Source organism: Adiantum capillus-veneris, chromosome 21 (assembly GCF_014529385.1).
Source record: "Adiantum capillus-veneris isolate H3 chromosome 21, ASM1452938v2, whole genome shotgun sequence".
In the NCBI taxonomy this organism is placed as follows: domain Eukaryota; kingdom Viridiplantae; phylum Streptophyta; class Polypodiopsida; order Polypodiales; family Pteridaceae; genus Adiantum; species Adiantum capillus-veneris.
The window spans coordinates 97,103,887-97,120,004 of NC_140951.1; the positions used below are offsets into that span (position 1 = coordinate 97,103,887).

The following is a 16,118-nucleotide window of genomic DNA, read 5'->3' on the forward strand; positions in this document are numbered from 1 at the left end:
ACACGAAGAACGGGGAGAAATGGCAGCTCTGCCTTCTTCTTCTTCTTCTCTCTCTCTCTCTCTCTCTCTCTCTCTCTCTCTCTCTCTCTCTCTCTCTCTCTCTCTCTCTCTCTCTCTCTCTCTCTCTCTCTCTCTCGCTAGGATTTTGCACCGACGACCAGGGGTTTTATTGCAGGCACCAAAGAGCAGGGAAAGGTGATGTATCATGGGGCATCACCTGGAGCGCAAGGCACACATGAGCTCCGCTCGCACTAAGACTGGCTTTGCACGCATTGTTGTGCAATTTTTAGACATGGCAGAACAACGAGCAGTGCAGGGGGCTCTACGAGCAGGGTGAGGCAGCCCGTGGAGGGGGAGAGGGGGGGGGGGGGGGGGGGGGGGGGGGGGGAAGGGGGGGGGTTGCATACTTGGGAGGACCTTGCAGGCAAAAGCCTTTGGGCTTGGGAAAGCCAACAGCGAGTATCTTAGAAGATTCTCGCTAATGAAACTTGACCGAGTAGGTAGTAGTAGTAGGGAGTGACACTAATATTTATCACAATAAAATATTATTATTTTTCTTAACAAGTGTAATCATGAACTATTTAAATTACAGTATATTTCAAAAGCATTTATTCTATTATAAAAGGGAGAAGGATTTTGCCCCCCTTTCTCGGATAGGTGTCGTCTTCTCCTTGCTTCGGCCACCTCCAACTGTGTGGCTTGGAGTCCAAGCATTGTACGCTGAAAGTGAGAGAGAGAGAGAGAGAGAGAGAGAGAGAGAGAGAGAGAGAGAGAGAGAGATGGGCCGTCGTTAGTATTAGTCAGAATTAATGACTAAAAAAACATTGGATGCATTGTAATAAATTGAGGGAAAAAAAGTGAAAGAAGATAAGAAAGATTGTGTGCGATACTCAATGCCCCTCTTTTTAAAGAGAGAGGTACTCTCACAAGGGCCCACAAAAAAATAGTTTAAAAAATTTATTGCAGTGTGGCACTAGTTAGGAAGCTTTGTCCAATGGTCCACTATTGCACCCAAAATGCAACCCCTTTATTGAGGCCTTATGCAGTCCAAAAAACTATCTTTGAATGGCTGGTAACTTGAGATATACAAGAGGCTCATGTAAAGCCATCCTTGTCGCATTCTTGGCAAGTACTTTTTTGTTATATTTTCTTTAACATTATATCGAGGACCACTTGTCATTCTCCTTTTTGGCCTACATAATCAAGCCCAGTGTTAGAAAAAAACCGGGGTCCAATGTATTATGAACCGGTTGAAATTGTAAATTCCCGGCTAGATTTTGAGCTTTGCTTTAAGAAAATCGGAAAATTCACACAAGTTTTAGTGTAATTACCAGCAAAAGCTTCAAATTTGGACCTGAAAGCTGGGATAATTTCAAAAATTTCAAGTTTGCCCTTATTTTCGCAGGTTTAGGGAAAATGTATTTTTCTAGCCCTGAGATTCAAGCCTTAATAAAGCATGACAGAGAATGATGTCCCCATGGCAAGATGTCTGCATGGGTTGGTTGAGTGTGTAGAAGTTCTCACATAATGTGAGATTGGGAAAACAAAAGCATGAAAGAATGAGTGCGAAAAACCAACGTTTAGTGTATTTTAACGGGCTAAATTTGCACAATTGTAGCTCGAAGAAGCTACCGATGTTCTTCAATCACAGCATAATCCCCATGTAGAAATCTGCCATGAGGATAAAATATCCCTTTTCACACAAGACCCTACTTGGCTACCACATGCGGTAAGCATGTTGCAGCATGTCCCAAAAAGAACATAACAAGACAAGATCAACACGACAACATAACACATACCGCTACAAGATAAACCAGCACTAGTCGAGACTACTTCAAGTACGATTGGGGGTAGGGGACTTACCTCATCATCATGAGCTTTGGTGAGGGAGGCACTCCATACCTAGCTAGGTACGAATGGGGGCAGGGGACTACCGGCCCGGTGAGGGGGCCGGCGGTCCTCTACCCCCAATCGTACCTAGCTAGGTATGCGGTGCCTCTCGAGCAGAAGCTCATGATGTTGTTCATTGCATGAAAAACACTCTAAAAGATTCCGTTTTCCTACATGAGAAAATTTCTAAATCTTCTTGTGCCATAGATGGACCAACATGTGGCCTCTTGTGTCACTATTTCCATCAAAAGTTGCCCGCAGCTAGGGTTTCAAATTTAAACCTACAAATCGGGAAAGATTTTAATGTGCCCTTTTTTGGCATAACCCTCCCTCCCTACTTCACACCTGTGGATTGAAAAGCTTCGAAGTGGCCTAGGGAAAGGATTTTTCATTCACCCAATACCAGAACTCTAAAGACTGGATTGACCACCTCAACAAAATCTGGGCTAAAAAATGGACTTCATACAAATGGAGCCAAGTAGTAGGAAACATTTGGAAGGTCAAATCATGTGATGAGCGGGACGAAGTAATTTTCCTTTGGACGGTGCTATTTGGATCCATGTCTACTAGGGAAAAAGTCAAAGCGAGAGGTTTAGGCAAAGGTACCTCCATTAGATGTAAACACTCGAATGAGACCCTAGTCTTGCACCTGTTTTGGGAATGTCTGCAATCAGTGGCTTCACCTGCTCAATCTGTAGATGTGTGTACTCCTAGTTGTTCACTTCCTTCTTTAGACGTGACATGGCTATAGGCCCTAGACGCATCGATAATGAGGATCTCTTGACTGATATTCGTATTGTAAGAGCGACGGCTTTAAGAGAAATTTGGCAATGCATTCATAGGAGTTTGATTCCATGATGTGAGATTTTGACGCCTTGAATTTTTTCTTAAGATTTTATTTTTTGTCCGGGGAGGCAATGTCAAAAGGAAAGATATTTAGACACCTCGGAGCCCCGCTAGGGGTAGATGTAAACCACGAGCAAAAATTCACGTGGGTCATGGAGAAGATAAGAAGCAAGATGCATAGATGGAAGTATGTGCTTCTTCCCTTCCCAAGCAGAGTGCAAGTGATTAACGCATTCATGCTCCCGTATATAGCTTTCAGTGGTCCCCTACTCTGAAGCTTGCCAAATGCAATTGGAAAGAGTTCCTTAAATTGGTAAAAAGATTCATATGGAATAACAACACTAAAGACTCGACGCACTGGCTGTGGGCTAGCTGGGATACAATTGCAAGACCCATCGAGCAAGGCGGTCTCGGAATTCTTAACCCTAGTGTCCACGCAGAGGCTTAGTGTGCTAAGTTTGTGGTCACACTCATGTAGCAAGACCAATCGTGGGCTATTATGGCCAAGGCTATGATGGAAAATTCCAAGCTCTGCTTGCAAAGGTGGTTAGTGGAAAGGGCTCGCGATGCATGAAAAATTGTTTGCCCCTCGGTGGGCTAGCATGAAGCTCAGGGTGCGACGGGCAAGCACATTAGGAAATGCACAAGAGCAGTGGAGACTTTGGGGTGGGGAGAACTTACAAGGTATAGTCACTACTCTGCATCTCATTGGTCCCCGTGGTTGTCTAAGGTGTGAAGAATTTCTCTGAATCCATTTTGGAGGGAAACTGCTAGAAAGATCAATAACAAAGGTATCCGACATCTAGACCCAACTGTGTGATTATAGCTACAATTGATGGAAAACAACATACCATATGGATCTCCAATACAACCTTGTTGGGAGTGAAAAGACTACTACTTAGCAGAGCCCTAAAATGGATGGATAGTTGGTGCCTACCTAGCTGTGAGTCTCTGTTTGAGTGGAAAGCATGGCGGTGGACTGAAGACAGAAACTTTGTTAAGCCCCAAATGACAAAGAAGTATACAACCCACTTATGGATTTGATGGATTGATTCTTTTTATTAAACAAACAGTGGGGCCTCAATTGGCAAGAGTCGAAATGGGATGTAGTCACTAAGAACATATGGTGCTCACATTGGCCGCTCAATAATCTGAAGGTCTTTCTCTAGAAGGTACTGTGGGAGCCTTAGCGACTGGGGTGAAGGTTCTAGCCAGGGGAATTGGCCCGGATAGATGATGTCAATGCAGAACAACTAGCAAAGACCTCTCCCACCTCTTCAAGGAATGCCTTGTGATCAGAGGCCTAGCAAGAAAGATATGCAATGGGTGCAAAGGACATGGAACATATTAGGCTTCTATAAGAATGATCTGTCTTTGGGAGTGAGGGTTCTTAAAATCCAAGAGTTGCTTATTGCAACAAAAATTGTTAGATTATGCTACTTCAAACAAGTCTGGAAGGCTAGGAATGGTCGTATATTTGACAACACCATGGAAACAACCAGGTTCACATAGATAATACAAGAAAGCAGGGGGGCGATCATAACCTTTGGGAAACATAAGAACTCTAATGAACGGAACAGGTTCATTGGCACCACATGAGCTTAGTCCCATTGATGAGGGCCCTACGCTTTCTGTAGGGTGGCTCCCCTTTCAGCCGATGTATCAGTGACCTCTCAGAGATATCATGGCTTGGCACGAGCATGACAATAAATTTTAATTTCTTGTGGTTGTCAATATAATTTACTCACCATTGTGAGTTTTAGATTAAAAAAGATTTTAGTTTTTTGAAAGAGTCCTTCCATTGAAGGACCTCGTAAAGATTCATTTCACTAAGTTGTTTTATTATTTCTTATACTTATAAGACCTACCTTTTTTTTCAAACTCACAATAGCGAAAGGATGTATTTTATTCACCAAAATAAATGTAAAGAGCAACCTCAAGGTCGTTTCGAGCCTTGAGGGATATCAGATTACAACGAACAGGTAGCATGCGGCCTCACAAAGAGGCACCATCTTCTGGGTGTCTCTAGTCCTGTCAGCACGGCATTAATGGCCCTATACCACTCGTTCGAGTCCTTCTTTTTACCAATGGAAACAATCAATTCCTTACATTCTTGGAAGATCTTCATGAAGCTAGCAGTTACAAGAGCATCCTCAAACACCTAACAATTCATGGACTTCTAGATATTCTTAAAATAGTAGAAACTAACAATATGTGTGCATACTCGAAGATCTTGGATTTTCATCACCATCCTTCCAAGGAATATGTCGTACGTACCCACTTGGCACATTTTTTGTGCAAGGACGCTAATAATCGGACACTCATTTTGTAGCTCGTTGAGCATCTGACTAAGCCAATCCCTCTAGCATGAATCTTTACGTACTCTGGTCGGCAATGCATGTCCTCATAACACCTTCCATATAAAGAGCTTCATCACCAATGGCCATTGTGGAATCTAGATATTTTTTGCAATTGCCACCCATCCTTCGTCCGGCCTACTTATTAGACCTACTTTTTTTCAACGAAAGCATTAAAATATCCCTTTGCTTTAGTTTGTTGAAGACTCGCTTTAAAGTTATTGTTTTGATTTTTTTTTAATTTTAGAATGCCAATGTGATCCTTTCACTTTGTTGTTTAAGTGGGACATTCTTTTTTTTTCTAATGTGAGTGATTGTATTAGAACGCCACCAAGAAATATATAAATTAGCCTCAAACTCATTCGAGTCTTGAGGGACAGATGGTTACATTAGAAGTACCTAGTAACGTACTATTACCAAAAGCCCAATCCTTTACTTAGCAAAGCTCGACTAGATGGCAAGGGTCATCCTAAGCCAATCAGTCGAGTTTTTCCTTTTACCTATCACATATATTATCTCCTTACTTTCTTCTACAATAATCTCTGAGAAGCTAGCCACAGAGAGGTCTCTATAAAATATACGATAGTTACCGGCCTTCTAGATATTACTGAAGAAACAATATCAAGTGGGGATGAAGCCAATGCGATTGTTTGAGAGTGTCAAGTGGGGCACTTCCTAACATATAAAGCATCTATGATTATGTGTGCATAGTAAAAAATACAATTTCATATTAAAACACAACAAAAATGAAATGATGTGTGATTGTAAGCACTCATTGTGATTTGTAGGTGAGTTCGGGGATCCCTATAAAACCCTGTGGATGGTTAATGATCTTGTGGTAGCCATGATCCCATACAATCAATAGCAATTTGCGATCATGATCGGGAGGATTGTCCTATTCCACTCATCCGAGTTCTTCCTTTTACCAATGGCAATAATCACATCCCTTTTTTATTGGAAAATGTTTGAAAAGATAGCTATTGAGAGCACATTTTTGAAAATTGGACAATTCGAGCTGGCCTTCCAAATAGCAGAATCTAACAATTTGTGTACATATTGGAAGCGCTTGGCTTTTCACCACTTTCTCTCCTAAGAATAAATCGTTCTTAAAGAACCCTATCTTCCAGGTCTTTTGGATCTATTTGCATATCTTGTCCACTAGGCCACACATTGTTGGACACTCCTTGAATAAGTGAGGGAGGTCCTCACTTGTAGGCTTGCACCCCGAGCACCTATATGATCCAATACCCCATAGTACCTTCCACAAAAAAATCATCATCGAAAGCGCCCATTGTGGAATCCAAATGTTATTTTCTATCACCACCCATCTTGATTCTGGCCATTGCTTTCCCCACTACTTGTTAAGGGGGGATAACCAATCACTCTTGAACATTAGAGTGTGGTAGATATCCTTGGTTTGTGGTTTATATAAATGTCTAAACTTGGGCCACTGCCAAGGCTTTCCACTCAAACTTAGATTCATATACAGGCATCAAGCGATTGTCTAGCCCTTCTATATCTCTATTAATCAAGAATAATTTAGTACCATTGAGGTGAATCTTGGTAGCAAGTTGGTATGTTTCTTTCCAGCTCGTGATGCTACTGTCCCAAAAATGGGAAAGTCATTAAAGTCCTTTGTTATTAACCTTTCTAGTCTTTTCTATCGAAAATGGGTTTAATAAGTTTCTTCTTGCTTTGGATTTTTGAAAATATTTGGTTATCTGATCTCCCCACTCCAGAGCCTCGGTTGCTTTGGTACACTTCCATACTAGCTCACCCATTGTGCCACCTAGTCTTAGGTTGGACCATCGAAGGCTTAGCAGTTTGTCATGCACCTCTAACTCTTTCCACTAGCCACATTGGGAGAAGATTTTTGCCTTGTCAATCATGTCCTTTGTCATCATGGCCCATGCACGGTCTGGATTTGCCATTGAGACCACAAATGGGTCGAGAATCCCGATACCACCTTGCTCCACTGGTCTAGCGATTGACTCCCATATTCATGCACATATTGTGCTAGAGAGAGAGAGAGAGAGAGAGAGAGAGAGAGAGAGAGAGAGAGAGAGAGAGAGAGAGAGAGAGAGAGAGATAGAGAGAGAGAGAGGTCCTCCAAAATCCAGGGCGTTGAGAATAAGCAAGTCATTACAACACCACACATCATAGTAGACTACCACCCGATGCTTGTTCTCTGAGATTGCGCATTATAGGCTCGTTTGTACAATCACCATTTCTCCTTTTGAAGTAAATCTAACAAATTCATATAATTATTTAGCTCGTGGGGGTGGTGTATTAGGCAGACCTCATGATGATTTTATTACTTTTTTCACTTTCTTTTCTTAAAGGGCAATGGGTATTTACACTAATGTGAGATGTTATGTATGAGTGTTGGTGTTATATACATACATGCATGAATGCCAACCGCAAATTACATACATCATGATACCTATGTGTGTGTGTGTGTGTGTGTGTGAGAGAGAGAGAGAGAGAGAGAGAGAGAGAGAGAGCTTTGTGTATGCCCCTACATGTATACAAGCACATATATTAAAGAGATAGGTATATTTTTTTGTATGCATACATGTGTATGTACACATAAGACAATTGTATGTGGATATATATATATATATATATATATATCGATGTTTATAAGTGTACTTATGTGCATGGGTATGTATCTATCATCTAGCTATATATCGATATACAAACATCTGCATACAGTGACATGTACACATATACGCACACATGTGTGTGTACACATACATGTACAACATCCATATGTCTTTTCAAACACATTTTTGTAGAAAGAGATTGAGAGCGACTAACCTTGAGCTCACCAACCACATGCTCGTTCTCAGATAGGAACTTCAATATATTTGCAAAAAGCACAGCAGTGTTTTCATAGGCAGCCAACACGTATGAAGAGATCCAATCTGCCACATGTAACCCGCCATAATACTCCCCACCTTCATCAGCTCGCTTGATCAATATTACATCAAGAAAATCCTTTGCCTCTTTGCGGGCTTCCAATATCCTTGCCCTCACTAGTCCTACTAGTGTAGAATCGATTCTTTTACGAGCCTAGTAGAAAACAACATCCAAGTGTCAGTTCTTATATACATTTTGATTAATTGACTACAATTCAAACTATTGTTTCTCTATTTTTGGTCCTTTCCATCATTGTAATAATATATGGGTATCTTTTGTTTGTCCCTCAAACAAGTATATAATAACTAAATTTGTTTTAATTTATATCCTAATGGCTTTAAAAATAAATTCAATATTAAATACATAGTGCAAGGGAATTTTAATTTAAGAAAAAACGTTGAAGAAAATGAATAAAGACACGCATTGCATGCACATTTGACCACCTCTTTCTATAGAAGTGCAAAGTATTTTGACTTTCCAATTTCACGAGATATTCGTTTCCTATATTGATCCTCATTTGTTTTGAAAGGATTTTTATTTGTCGAAAATTGGGAGACCTAAATAGGTTTGTACTCAGAAATATAACGTTTTGAATACACACTTCATTCAGCAAATACACTTATTTTCTTGAAAAATGTTGGAGTATCTTTCAATAAAATGCAATACGCTTGCTAACATGGGAGTTAGAAAGCTTTATAAGCACCCTGCATAGGGTAGATGATCTACAGAGATGCCACACCTCATGCACTTGGATCTTTTTCGGTCGAGCTCAATTTTGAGGTGAGGAATGCTCTCCAGAACTGTGTTGTCGAGGGCATCAAGAGGATATCGTTTTTTTCCTTGTTTGATATGTATACGGAAAACTATGCCATGATTTGCATAATCATGTGTAACAAAAAACGGCTCCAGTGAGGAGACACACCAAGATGGCTGCTACAAGGGATTGAACCCACTCAAACACCAATGAGAGAAACCCAGTTTAAATATTGTAGCCGTTAGGCTTTTAAGAAGTTGTCCTCAAGTGAAGAAAAAGTGTCCTTGTATGGCCCTGTTACTTTAAACTTACTAGATCATCTTCCATGTCACACTAATGACAGACGGACTGCAAAATCTTCCTTTGCTAGCACAGCTTGTACACGGTCATGTTGTTACCATACGTGCATTTTGAATTAATTAGGGGAAGGCAAGAGAACCATTAGAAAAAATTTGGACTCTCAAAGGGGTCAAAAGGGTCCTATAAGAAGGTTTGACTTTGTCTCTCTTGTCCAAAGTGGGCAACCGGATTAGAGCTAAAAAAAATACATTTTTCTCAACCCAAGAAAATAAGGGCAAACTTGAAGTTCTCACGGTTTCAGGTCAAATTTTGAAGCTTTTGTTGGTAATTACACTAAAATTTGTGAGAATTTCCCAGCTTTCTTTAAGGCAAGCTCAAAATCTAACCGGGATTTAAGAAATTCAACCGGTTAAAATACACTCGACCCCGGTTTTTGGAACCCGGTGAAGTAGGTTTTCTCACCTTCTATAATGATAAATCTGAAAATTTATAGGGGACGTTTTTCTTGGGGCACTGGCTTGAAGCCCCGCGGAGTGAGTTGGTAATTGTACTCGTGGAGGTTGGTACAGCATGGAAATGGAGATGAGATGTCGTCCGCAACAAACCCTTCATGCGTTCGCGCTAATGTACAAGGCTTGATCAAAATTGAGGGCGCTAAGGCAAGGAGACCGTGATGCAAGTCATGGGTTCGATTTGCAGGACCTCCTGTGTGACACATTTGCTGCAGCGACAGTACTTTGTACGGACGTGTGAATTTCTTCCTTATTTGACCTCCCGTCTTTGCCACGTAGGTAGATCGTGAGCCACGTGGCGGAAATTGACATAGAAACTTCTGTCTCTTGCTGAATGCCAGTTGTCATATCGTTGCCAACTTGCCCTCTATTTGCCCTGCATGTAAAGCAGGATGCCGCCGGGGAGAGGGGGAGGGAGAGAGCATTCAGGATTCAGGTTTGAGCATTAAGATTTTTCTTTTTATTAGACAGAGTTAATCTTTGGGGGCAATTGTGAACCGTTGGATAAAGCTTGTCGATTAGTGCCACATGGGATGATGGGAAGCTAATGCCGGAAACATTTTCCCTCTTAACAGGGGTAAGCTAAGCATTGCCTTATGTATATGTAGGCCACTGTAATTACAATCAATGGTAGTAATAATTACCTTGAGGAATAATTAATAGTAGTAATAATAACCTTGAGGTGTCAATCAATAGTAGTAATAATTACCTTGAGCACCTCGTAGAATCTGGTTCCTGGTAGATTGATGGGGATCGAGTTATAGCCAGTTGGTAGTATGAAGAAATCTCTCATTAGCGCCACAGTGGTCGGGTCGTCATGCTCCAAACCCACAAAATATTTCACAGAGTAGGTGAAGGCCCACTGCTCACAATATAAGATGCAAAAACAATGACATTACCATGCAAATAAATCATTGCAGCATTGCTCACTAGAAGAGGAATATTCCATCTGACAACAGCATGTCATTTTATTAATTTGGAATATACCTATTAATGTAATACGTAACAAAAGAAGCTACCTCTTTGCATTGCTGTTGAGCATCCACAATCGGAGATGGCCTCTGCTGCCAAGACTTGAGGGACTTCAAGAAATGCTCCTGCACTGTGTCTACATGAAGCTTTTGCACCGCATTGGCGCTTACGCTCAGATTCGCCAGCTCGCGAAAGGTGTGGTGCCTGGGGCCGTGGAGGTGTATGGTGGGTCCCAAGATCTTGAGGAAGAACTTGGGGAGGAAGACGTCTACGAGTTTATCATCCTGAGAGAGAACAAACTTGGAAAGCTCAGGATCCAAGGACACCACGGTGGGCCGGCCGAGGAGATGGGTTTTGAAGATGGTACCATATCTGATAGAGAAGCATTGGGTTGAGAGTATCAATAAGCTCTGTGCGTGCATACATGTATGTGTGTGGCACATTTGTTGAGAGAGAGAGAGAGAGAGAGAGAGAGAGAGAGAGAGAGGTTGCTGTACCTTCGCAAGCGTGAGGAGAAGAAAGGGAGAGGGGTGCCAATGGGGCCGGTGCTGAAGAAGGCGAACTGGAGGGTCTCGCCGAGCAGGGGCAGGCCAAGGCTGCCGGGAGGGAGTTGATGGCCGCCGGGTTTGAGCTTGCGCCGCTCGGCTAAGGGTCGGAAGTGCAGCAGGCAGCAGAGAAGAGCGCCAAGCACGACAGCAAGCAGCAGCCCATGTGGGATTAACGCAGACGAGACGCGGGGGAAAAGGCGCGACAGAAAATGAGAATCATGAGAGTCCATGATACTGCAGCAGCCAAACTCGGAGGAGGAGCACTCAGCACACGGGCCGCGCCGGCTTTTCCCACTTACGTAGTACTGTGAGTATGATCCGATCCTGTTTTCTTCAATGACCATGAAAGGGAGCTGATTATATAAAAAACACAAACCCCTGGTGAGGCCTGCTGAGTGCTGGCTCCCGCTTGCCCCACTTAGTTGTTAAAACGTATCCAGCCTGTCCACCGATCATCTATCGTCCTACCGTCGACTCATTACTCAACGTCTATTCCTTTCTTTTGACCTATATGTAACACCTCGAGCTATCCATCTTTATATCTTTGGATCACTAGTGGCTCACGACTCACAAACCCAGCAAAAAATAAAACAATAATTCCTGCAACAAGTGAGAAAAAGGACACGTCACACCAGTCAAAGTTCAAACCCCATCAGTTAGGGTGTCACAACGTGGAGGATTTTTAGGTTTTTACATCAAATTGTGTAAAAAGCTTACGAGGTAATCTTAAAAGCTAGCCTCTTGTGACAAGTTTGAGATTTCACGTACAAAAAATTACAACAGTCTTTCATTATCCCTTTACAATCGCACCCGACTACTTCTCGGCAGAGAACTCAGGACATCCTGGAGGTGCGCAATTAGAGGAAGGCCGTTGAAGTGCTGCATTCTGAGTTTTTCCTCTCCTTGCCATGGCAAAACAAGTTTAGCCCGTCCCCATCTTCCCAGATACATGTAATGTTGTTTCTTTTCTAATACAAACCTCCAATCGCCTTTTATGGAAAAAAAAAAGTTTGGGATTTTAGCTCATGTCTATGAACTACTTGGGCGCAATGTGTTTCATTGTCCTCCCACATAGTACGTGCATGCACACACACACTTCCCCTTGTCTCTGTCCCCTTGGAGCACCCCATGACAAAGTAATTTTATTTAAGTAGGACCCAATTTGAGCATCATCTCTTTCTTTTTTTTTGAAAACTCACAATGGTGAGTAGCTAGATTATATTGATAAACCCAAAAAAATTACATATTCTTGCCATGCTCGTGACGAGCCATGACCACTTCAATGGTTCATACATACATTGGTTGAAGGGGGACCCACCCCACGACAAGGAATATCCCACACTTTCATCTATGTTAGTCCATCATTGCAGCGCCCAAGCTCCTGTTCCACTCCTCACAGTCCTTTGTTTTCCAATGGCGATGATCAATATCCTGTTTTTTTGGACTATCTATGGGAACTTAGCTACTTCCATGGAATCATCATCTTATAAATGTTGATTGAAAGCTTAGATTCTTTTTCACATATCATTAATCCTAATGGTAACTAGTAACTGCACACTAATTAGGTGAATGCTCTGCCCAAAAGAGATTGATGGGTGTGGTTCACAACAAAAATAAAGAAAACACATTTTGCATTCAAAGGACCGCCCTACTAGTGGAATTAGTGTCATCTTTCAGTGCTCCCCCCCACCCCCTCAAAACACACACACCCAAAATCTTGTAGCGAATGACAGCTATCCAAGAATATGGGGCGCTACTCCCTCTTTGTGCAAGCGAGCAGAGTTTGGCACTTAGTATCCATAGAGACATATACACACCTATAACCCAAACTTGGGTAGTCTATGTGTAAACATCCTACTAGTCTTTCAAAACACACACACCCAAAATCTTGTAGCGAATGACGGCTATCCAAGAATATGGGCTACTCCCTCTTTGTGCAAGCGAGCAGAGTTTGGCACTTAGTAGCCATAGAGACATATACACACCTATAACCCAAACTTGCGCAGTCTATGTGTAAACATCCGACTAGTCTTTTAAAACAATCATGAGAATAATCCATCTTCCATGTCCCATTTCTTACCAATTGTTGGCCCAAATGACACATACCATTGTGTAGATATCTTGCAAATCAATCTTTCAAGTATCTACTACTAAAATATAATGGCGAAGAGGATGCACCAGCATGCGTTAACCTTTTCACCCTTTCGACTACTTTCGGAAAAGGCAAGAAGCAAATGCCCCTTTTGGGCAAAAACATCAAAATCTTCTTGCGCAAGCTTCATTATCTCTTTTTATGTGTGTGTGTGTCTTTTTTTGGGGGGAGAGAGAGAGAGAGAGAGAGAGAGAGAGAGAGAGAGAGAGAGAGAGAGTTTCACTATGAAAAAGTAGGATTGGTATTTCTATTTCTCAATGAGCCGGTTAGGCTTTGATATCAATAAGTGCTATTCATAGTGGTTCTAGTGGACATCAACGACCATCTCAAGGATGTACATGAACTATAGTTGTTAGTGAAAGCATGTTAACATGTCATGCTTTTTGTTGTCCCGGATAGTGCTAGTAGCACAATTTTGACATATGCTAACTCGTACAATAACACAAGCTAGATCTCTAAGATCTATGACATATGATATATCAATAGAAAGTTCCTGAAACAAGGAATCCAATTGTACAAACTCTAACAAATTTTGATATTATTTGTGAAAATTTTACCATGCGCCCAAGTTTTTTTTTATATCCAAATAAACTAGCTATTCTACATGTTTGAATTCAAATAAACTATCCATTTTGCATGTTTGAATTCAAAAGTTGTCTTTTGATTGCTTTCTTAATACTAGAGGTTTGAGTCCCTTAAACTTCCAAATAGGGAGGCCCTCCTAGACCCCATTCTCTTCCTAATGAAGACAAGCAAAGGTGAAGGAGCAAACCAAGCTGTGCATGCGCGCGCGCGTGTGTGTGTGTGTGTGTGTGTGTGTGTGTGTGTGTGAGAGAGAGAGAGAGAGAGAGAGAGAGAGAGAGAGAGAGAGAGAGAGAGAGAGAGAGAGAGAGAGATGTTAGTGGTGGCTTTCATATATGTGCATGAATCTCTTTGATTTCCACTCTTGGGCATGCCATAACCCCAATCTTTTGGACAATTGCAATAGGGCCAAGGCTCCACAGCATTGCCCACATGGACCACTTCAACCTTTGTCCATCCCTAGCAAACCATGGTCTTCTATCTCCATGGATTTCACTACAGATCTACTCCCTCCGCATGTTCATGATTGCCATTGCATATTTCCTCTGCATGTTCACGATTGCCATTACACATTTCCTCTACAGATCTACTTCCTCTGTTCATAGAGGAAATTTTCCTTTGGATGTTCACGATTGGCCTTGCGAATTTATTGCACGTCCACCTGGTTCTTGCTTACTCCAGCCTATTCCCTGCAAGCTTCAACCTGTGTTCTTAATTATAGCCTTGCAAACGTCTTACCTCACACATTTCTCTCAAGTATGCTTTCACATCAAACATATTGCGTATGTGTGTGTGTGTGTGTGTTGCATGCGTGCGCCTGCATACATATACGTGCACACACACACACACACAATATTTTTTATGTGTTTCTACCTGTGTGTTTAGAGAGAGAGAGAGGGGGGGGGAGAGAGAGAGAGAGAGAGAGAGAGAGAGAGAGAGAGAGAGAGAGAGACTCCCACAAAGCCTTTAAACCTACCATGCGAGCTAAGTATTGTCATTGAAAGAGGCCCTTACTGTAAAGTGGGGTTCTCATAAGCGCTTCTAGGTATCAAAGAATCCGTTGGTACGACATATTGATTGAAACATGAATATTGTGAAAGGCGATGATTGGTGTTGATATCGACGGATAAGGTTGCACTTTCCACGTAAAACGTAATGCCCCATCGAGTTGTGGGTGCATTGAGATAGTGCATGGACTTCAAGGAGGCAATGGGTACCATGGATAGATGCTTTCAACAAGGTGACTATTTGTTATGAGCACATCTTGAGCTAGAGCAGGGTGAGAGAAGACGATCACAATATACACGATCTTGGATCTTGATTATGACACTTAATCTTGATTACAAGACTTAGTATAAAGCAAAGGGAACATTTCCACCAAAATTCCACCGTTTCGTATCCTTATATAGCCCAAAACCTTGCCCTAGGACTACTATGTGTAGGCAACCCTTTCCACATGGCACTGTTTTTGCCATAGGCCTCTTGCTCTTAGCCTTAGAGCTTAGGGAAGAGCTCTTAGCTCCCATCTCTTAGCCATAGACCCTTGTCTGGACATGAGGACATTACTCGCCCCTTGTGGAAGAGCTTTTCCTCCTCGAAAACAAAAGCAAGAAACTTCTCCTCAAGAACGCTAATGCTTTTCCAAGTGGCACCTTGTTTAGGTTTGTGCTTCCACTTGCCTTAAGCTTGATGGAAAACTTGATGCCATTTAAATAACTTATCAAAATCTAGAACTTGTTCCAGTTTATAAGATAAAAGAAGGAGCTCAATGAAATCAACCAGAACTCCTTGATCGACTACATTGCTGTTCTATAGTAAACATTTTCTTCAATGGCTTACATGAAATACCGATTGTACTTGCTTGAGTATTTTCAAAATGTTACAACATTGTAGAGGAAACTAGATGGATGACTTGTTTTTATACTTTTTGTTGAAGGTTCTAGAACACTTAAGGACCTCTTATGAACTTTTCCTAAAAGTAAGTAGCTGACTTTGTTAGGAGTTTTCTGGAGCAAGGGATTGTGCATATGTATATACACATGCATGGTGCATAAAATAAAGAATTGCCCATTTTCCAAAGCCAGGTGGTTACGTGGGGCCCACATGTGTACAGGTAGGATAGCATGTACATAGTGTATCGATTTTCATCGTCACTAGTATCAGTGTGTTTTCCCCATAATAATGAGGAGTTGGTAGCGCGTAAAACTTCTTGAGGAAGCTATCCGCAGGCCGATGACATGAGGTAAGTAGGTGCGTCAGATGGCATCTAGTAGCGTCATGAGG

The 16,118-nt window shown here is 41.8% G+C and overlaps 1 protein-coding gene across 3 annotated transcripts in view; it reads right to left on the bottom strand.

Moving 5' to 3' along the window:
* LOC147431400 (cytochrome P450 85A-like) overlaps positions 1-11,460 on the bottom strand; it is a 61,964-nt gene extending 50,504 nt beyond the window's left edge. For all 3 annotated transcript variants that reach the window (XM_086494017.1, XM_086494016.1, XM_086494015.1), the window contains exons 1-4: positions 11,051-11,460; positions 10,601-10,925; positions 10,291-10,443; positions 7,914-8,168 (exon numbers count right to left, since the gene is read on the bottom strand). In XM_086494017.1, coding sequence (XP_086350143.1) covers positions 7,914-8,168; positions 10,291-10,443; positions 10,601-10,925; positions 11,051-11,445 — 1,128 coding nt within the window. In that variant the 5' untranslated portion in view covers positions 11,446-11,460. The remainder of the gene's footprint in view (positions 1-7,913; positions 8,169-10,290; positions 10,444-10,600; positions 10,926-11,050) is intronic.
* Positions 11,461-16,118: the final 4,658 nt, after the last annotated feature.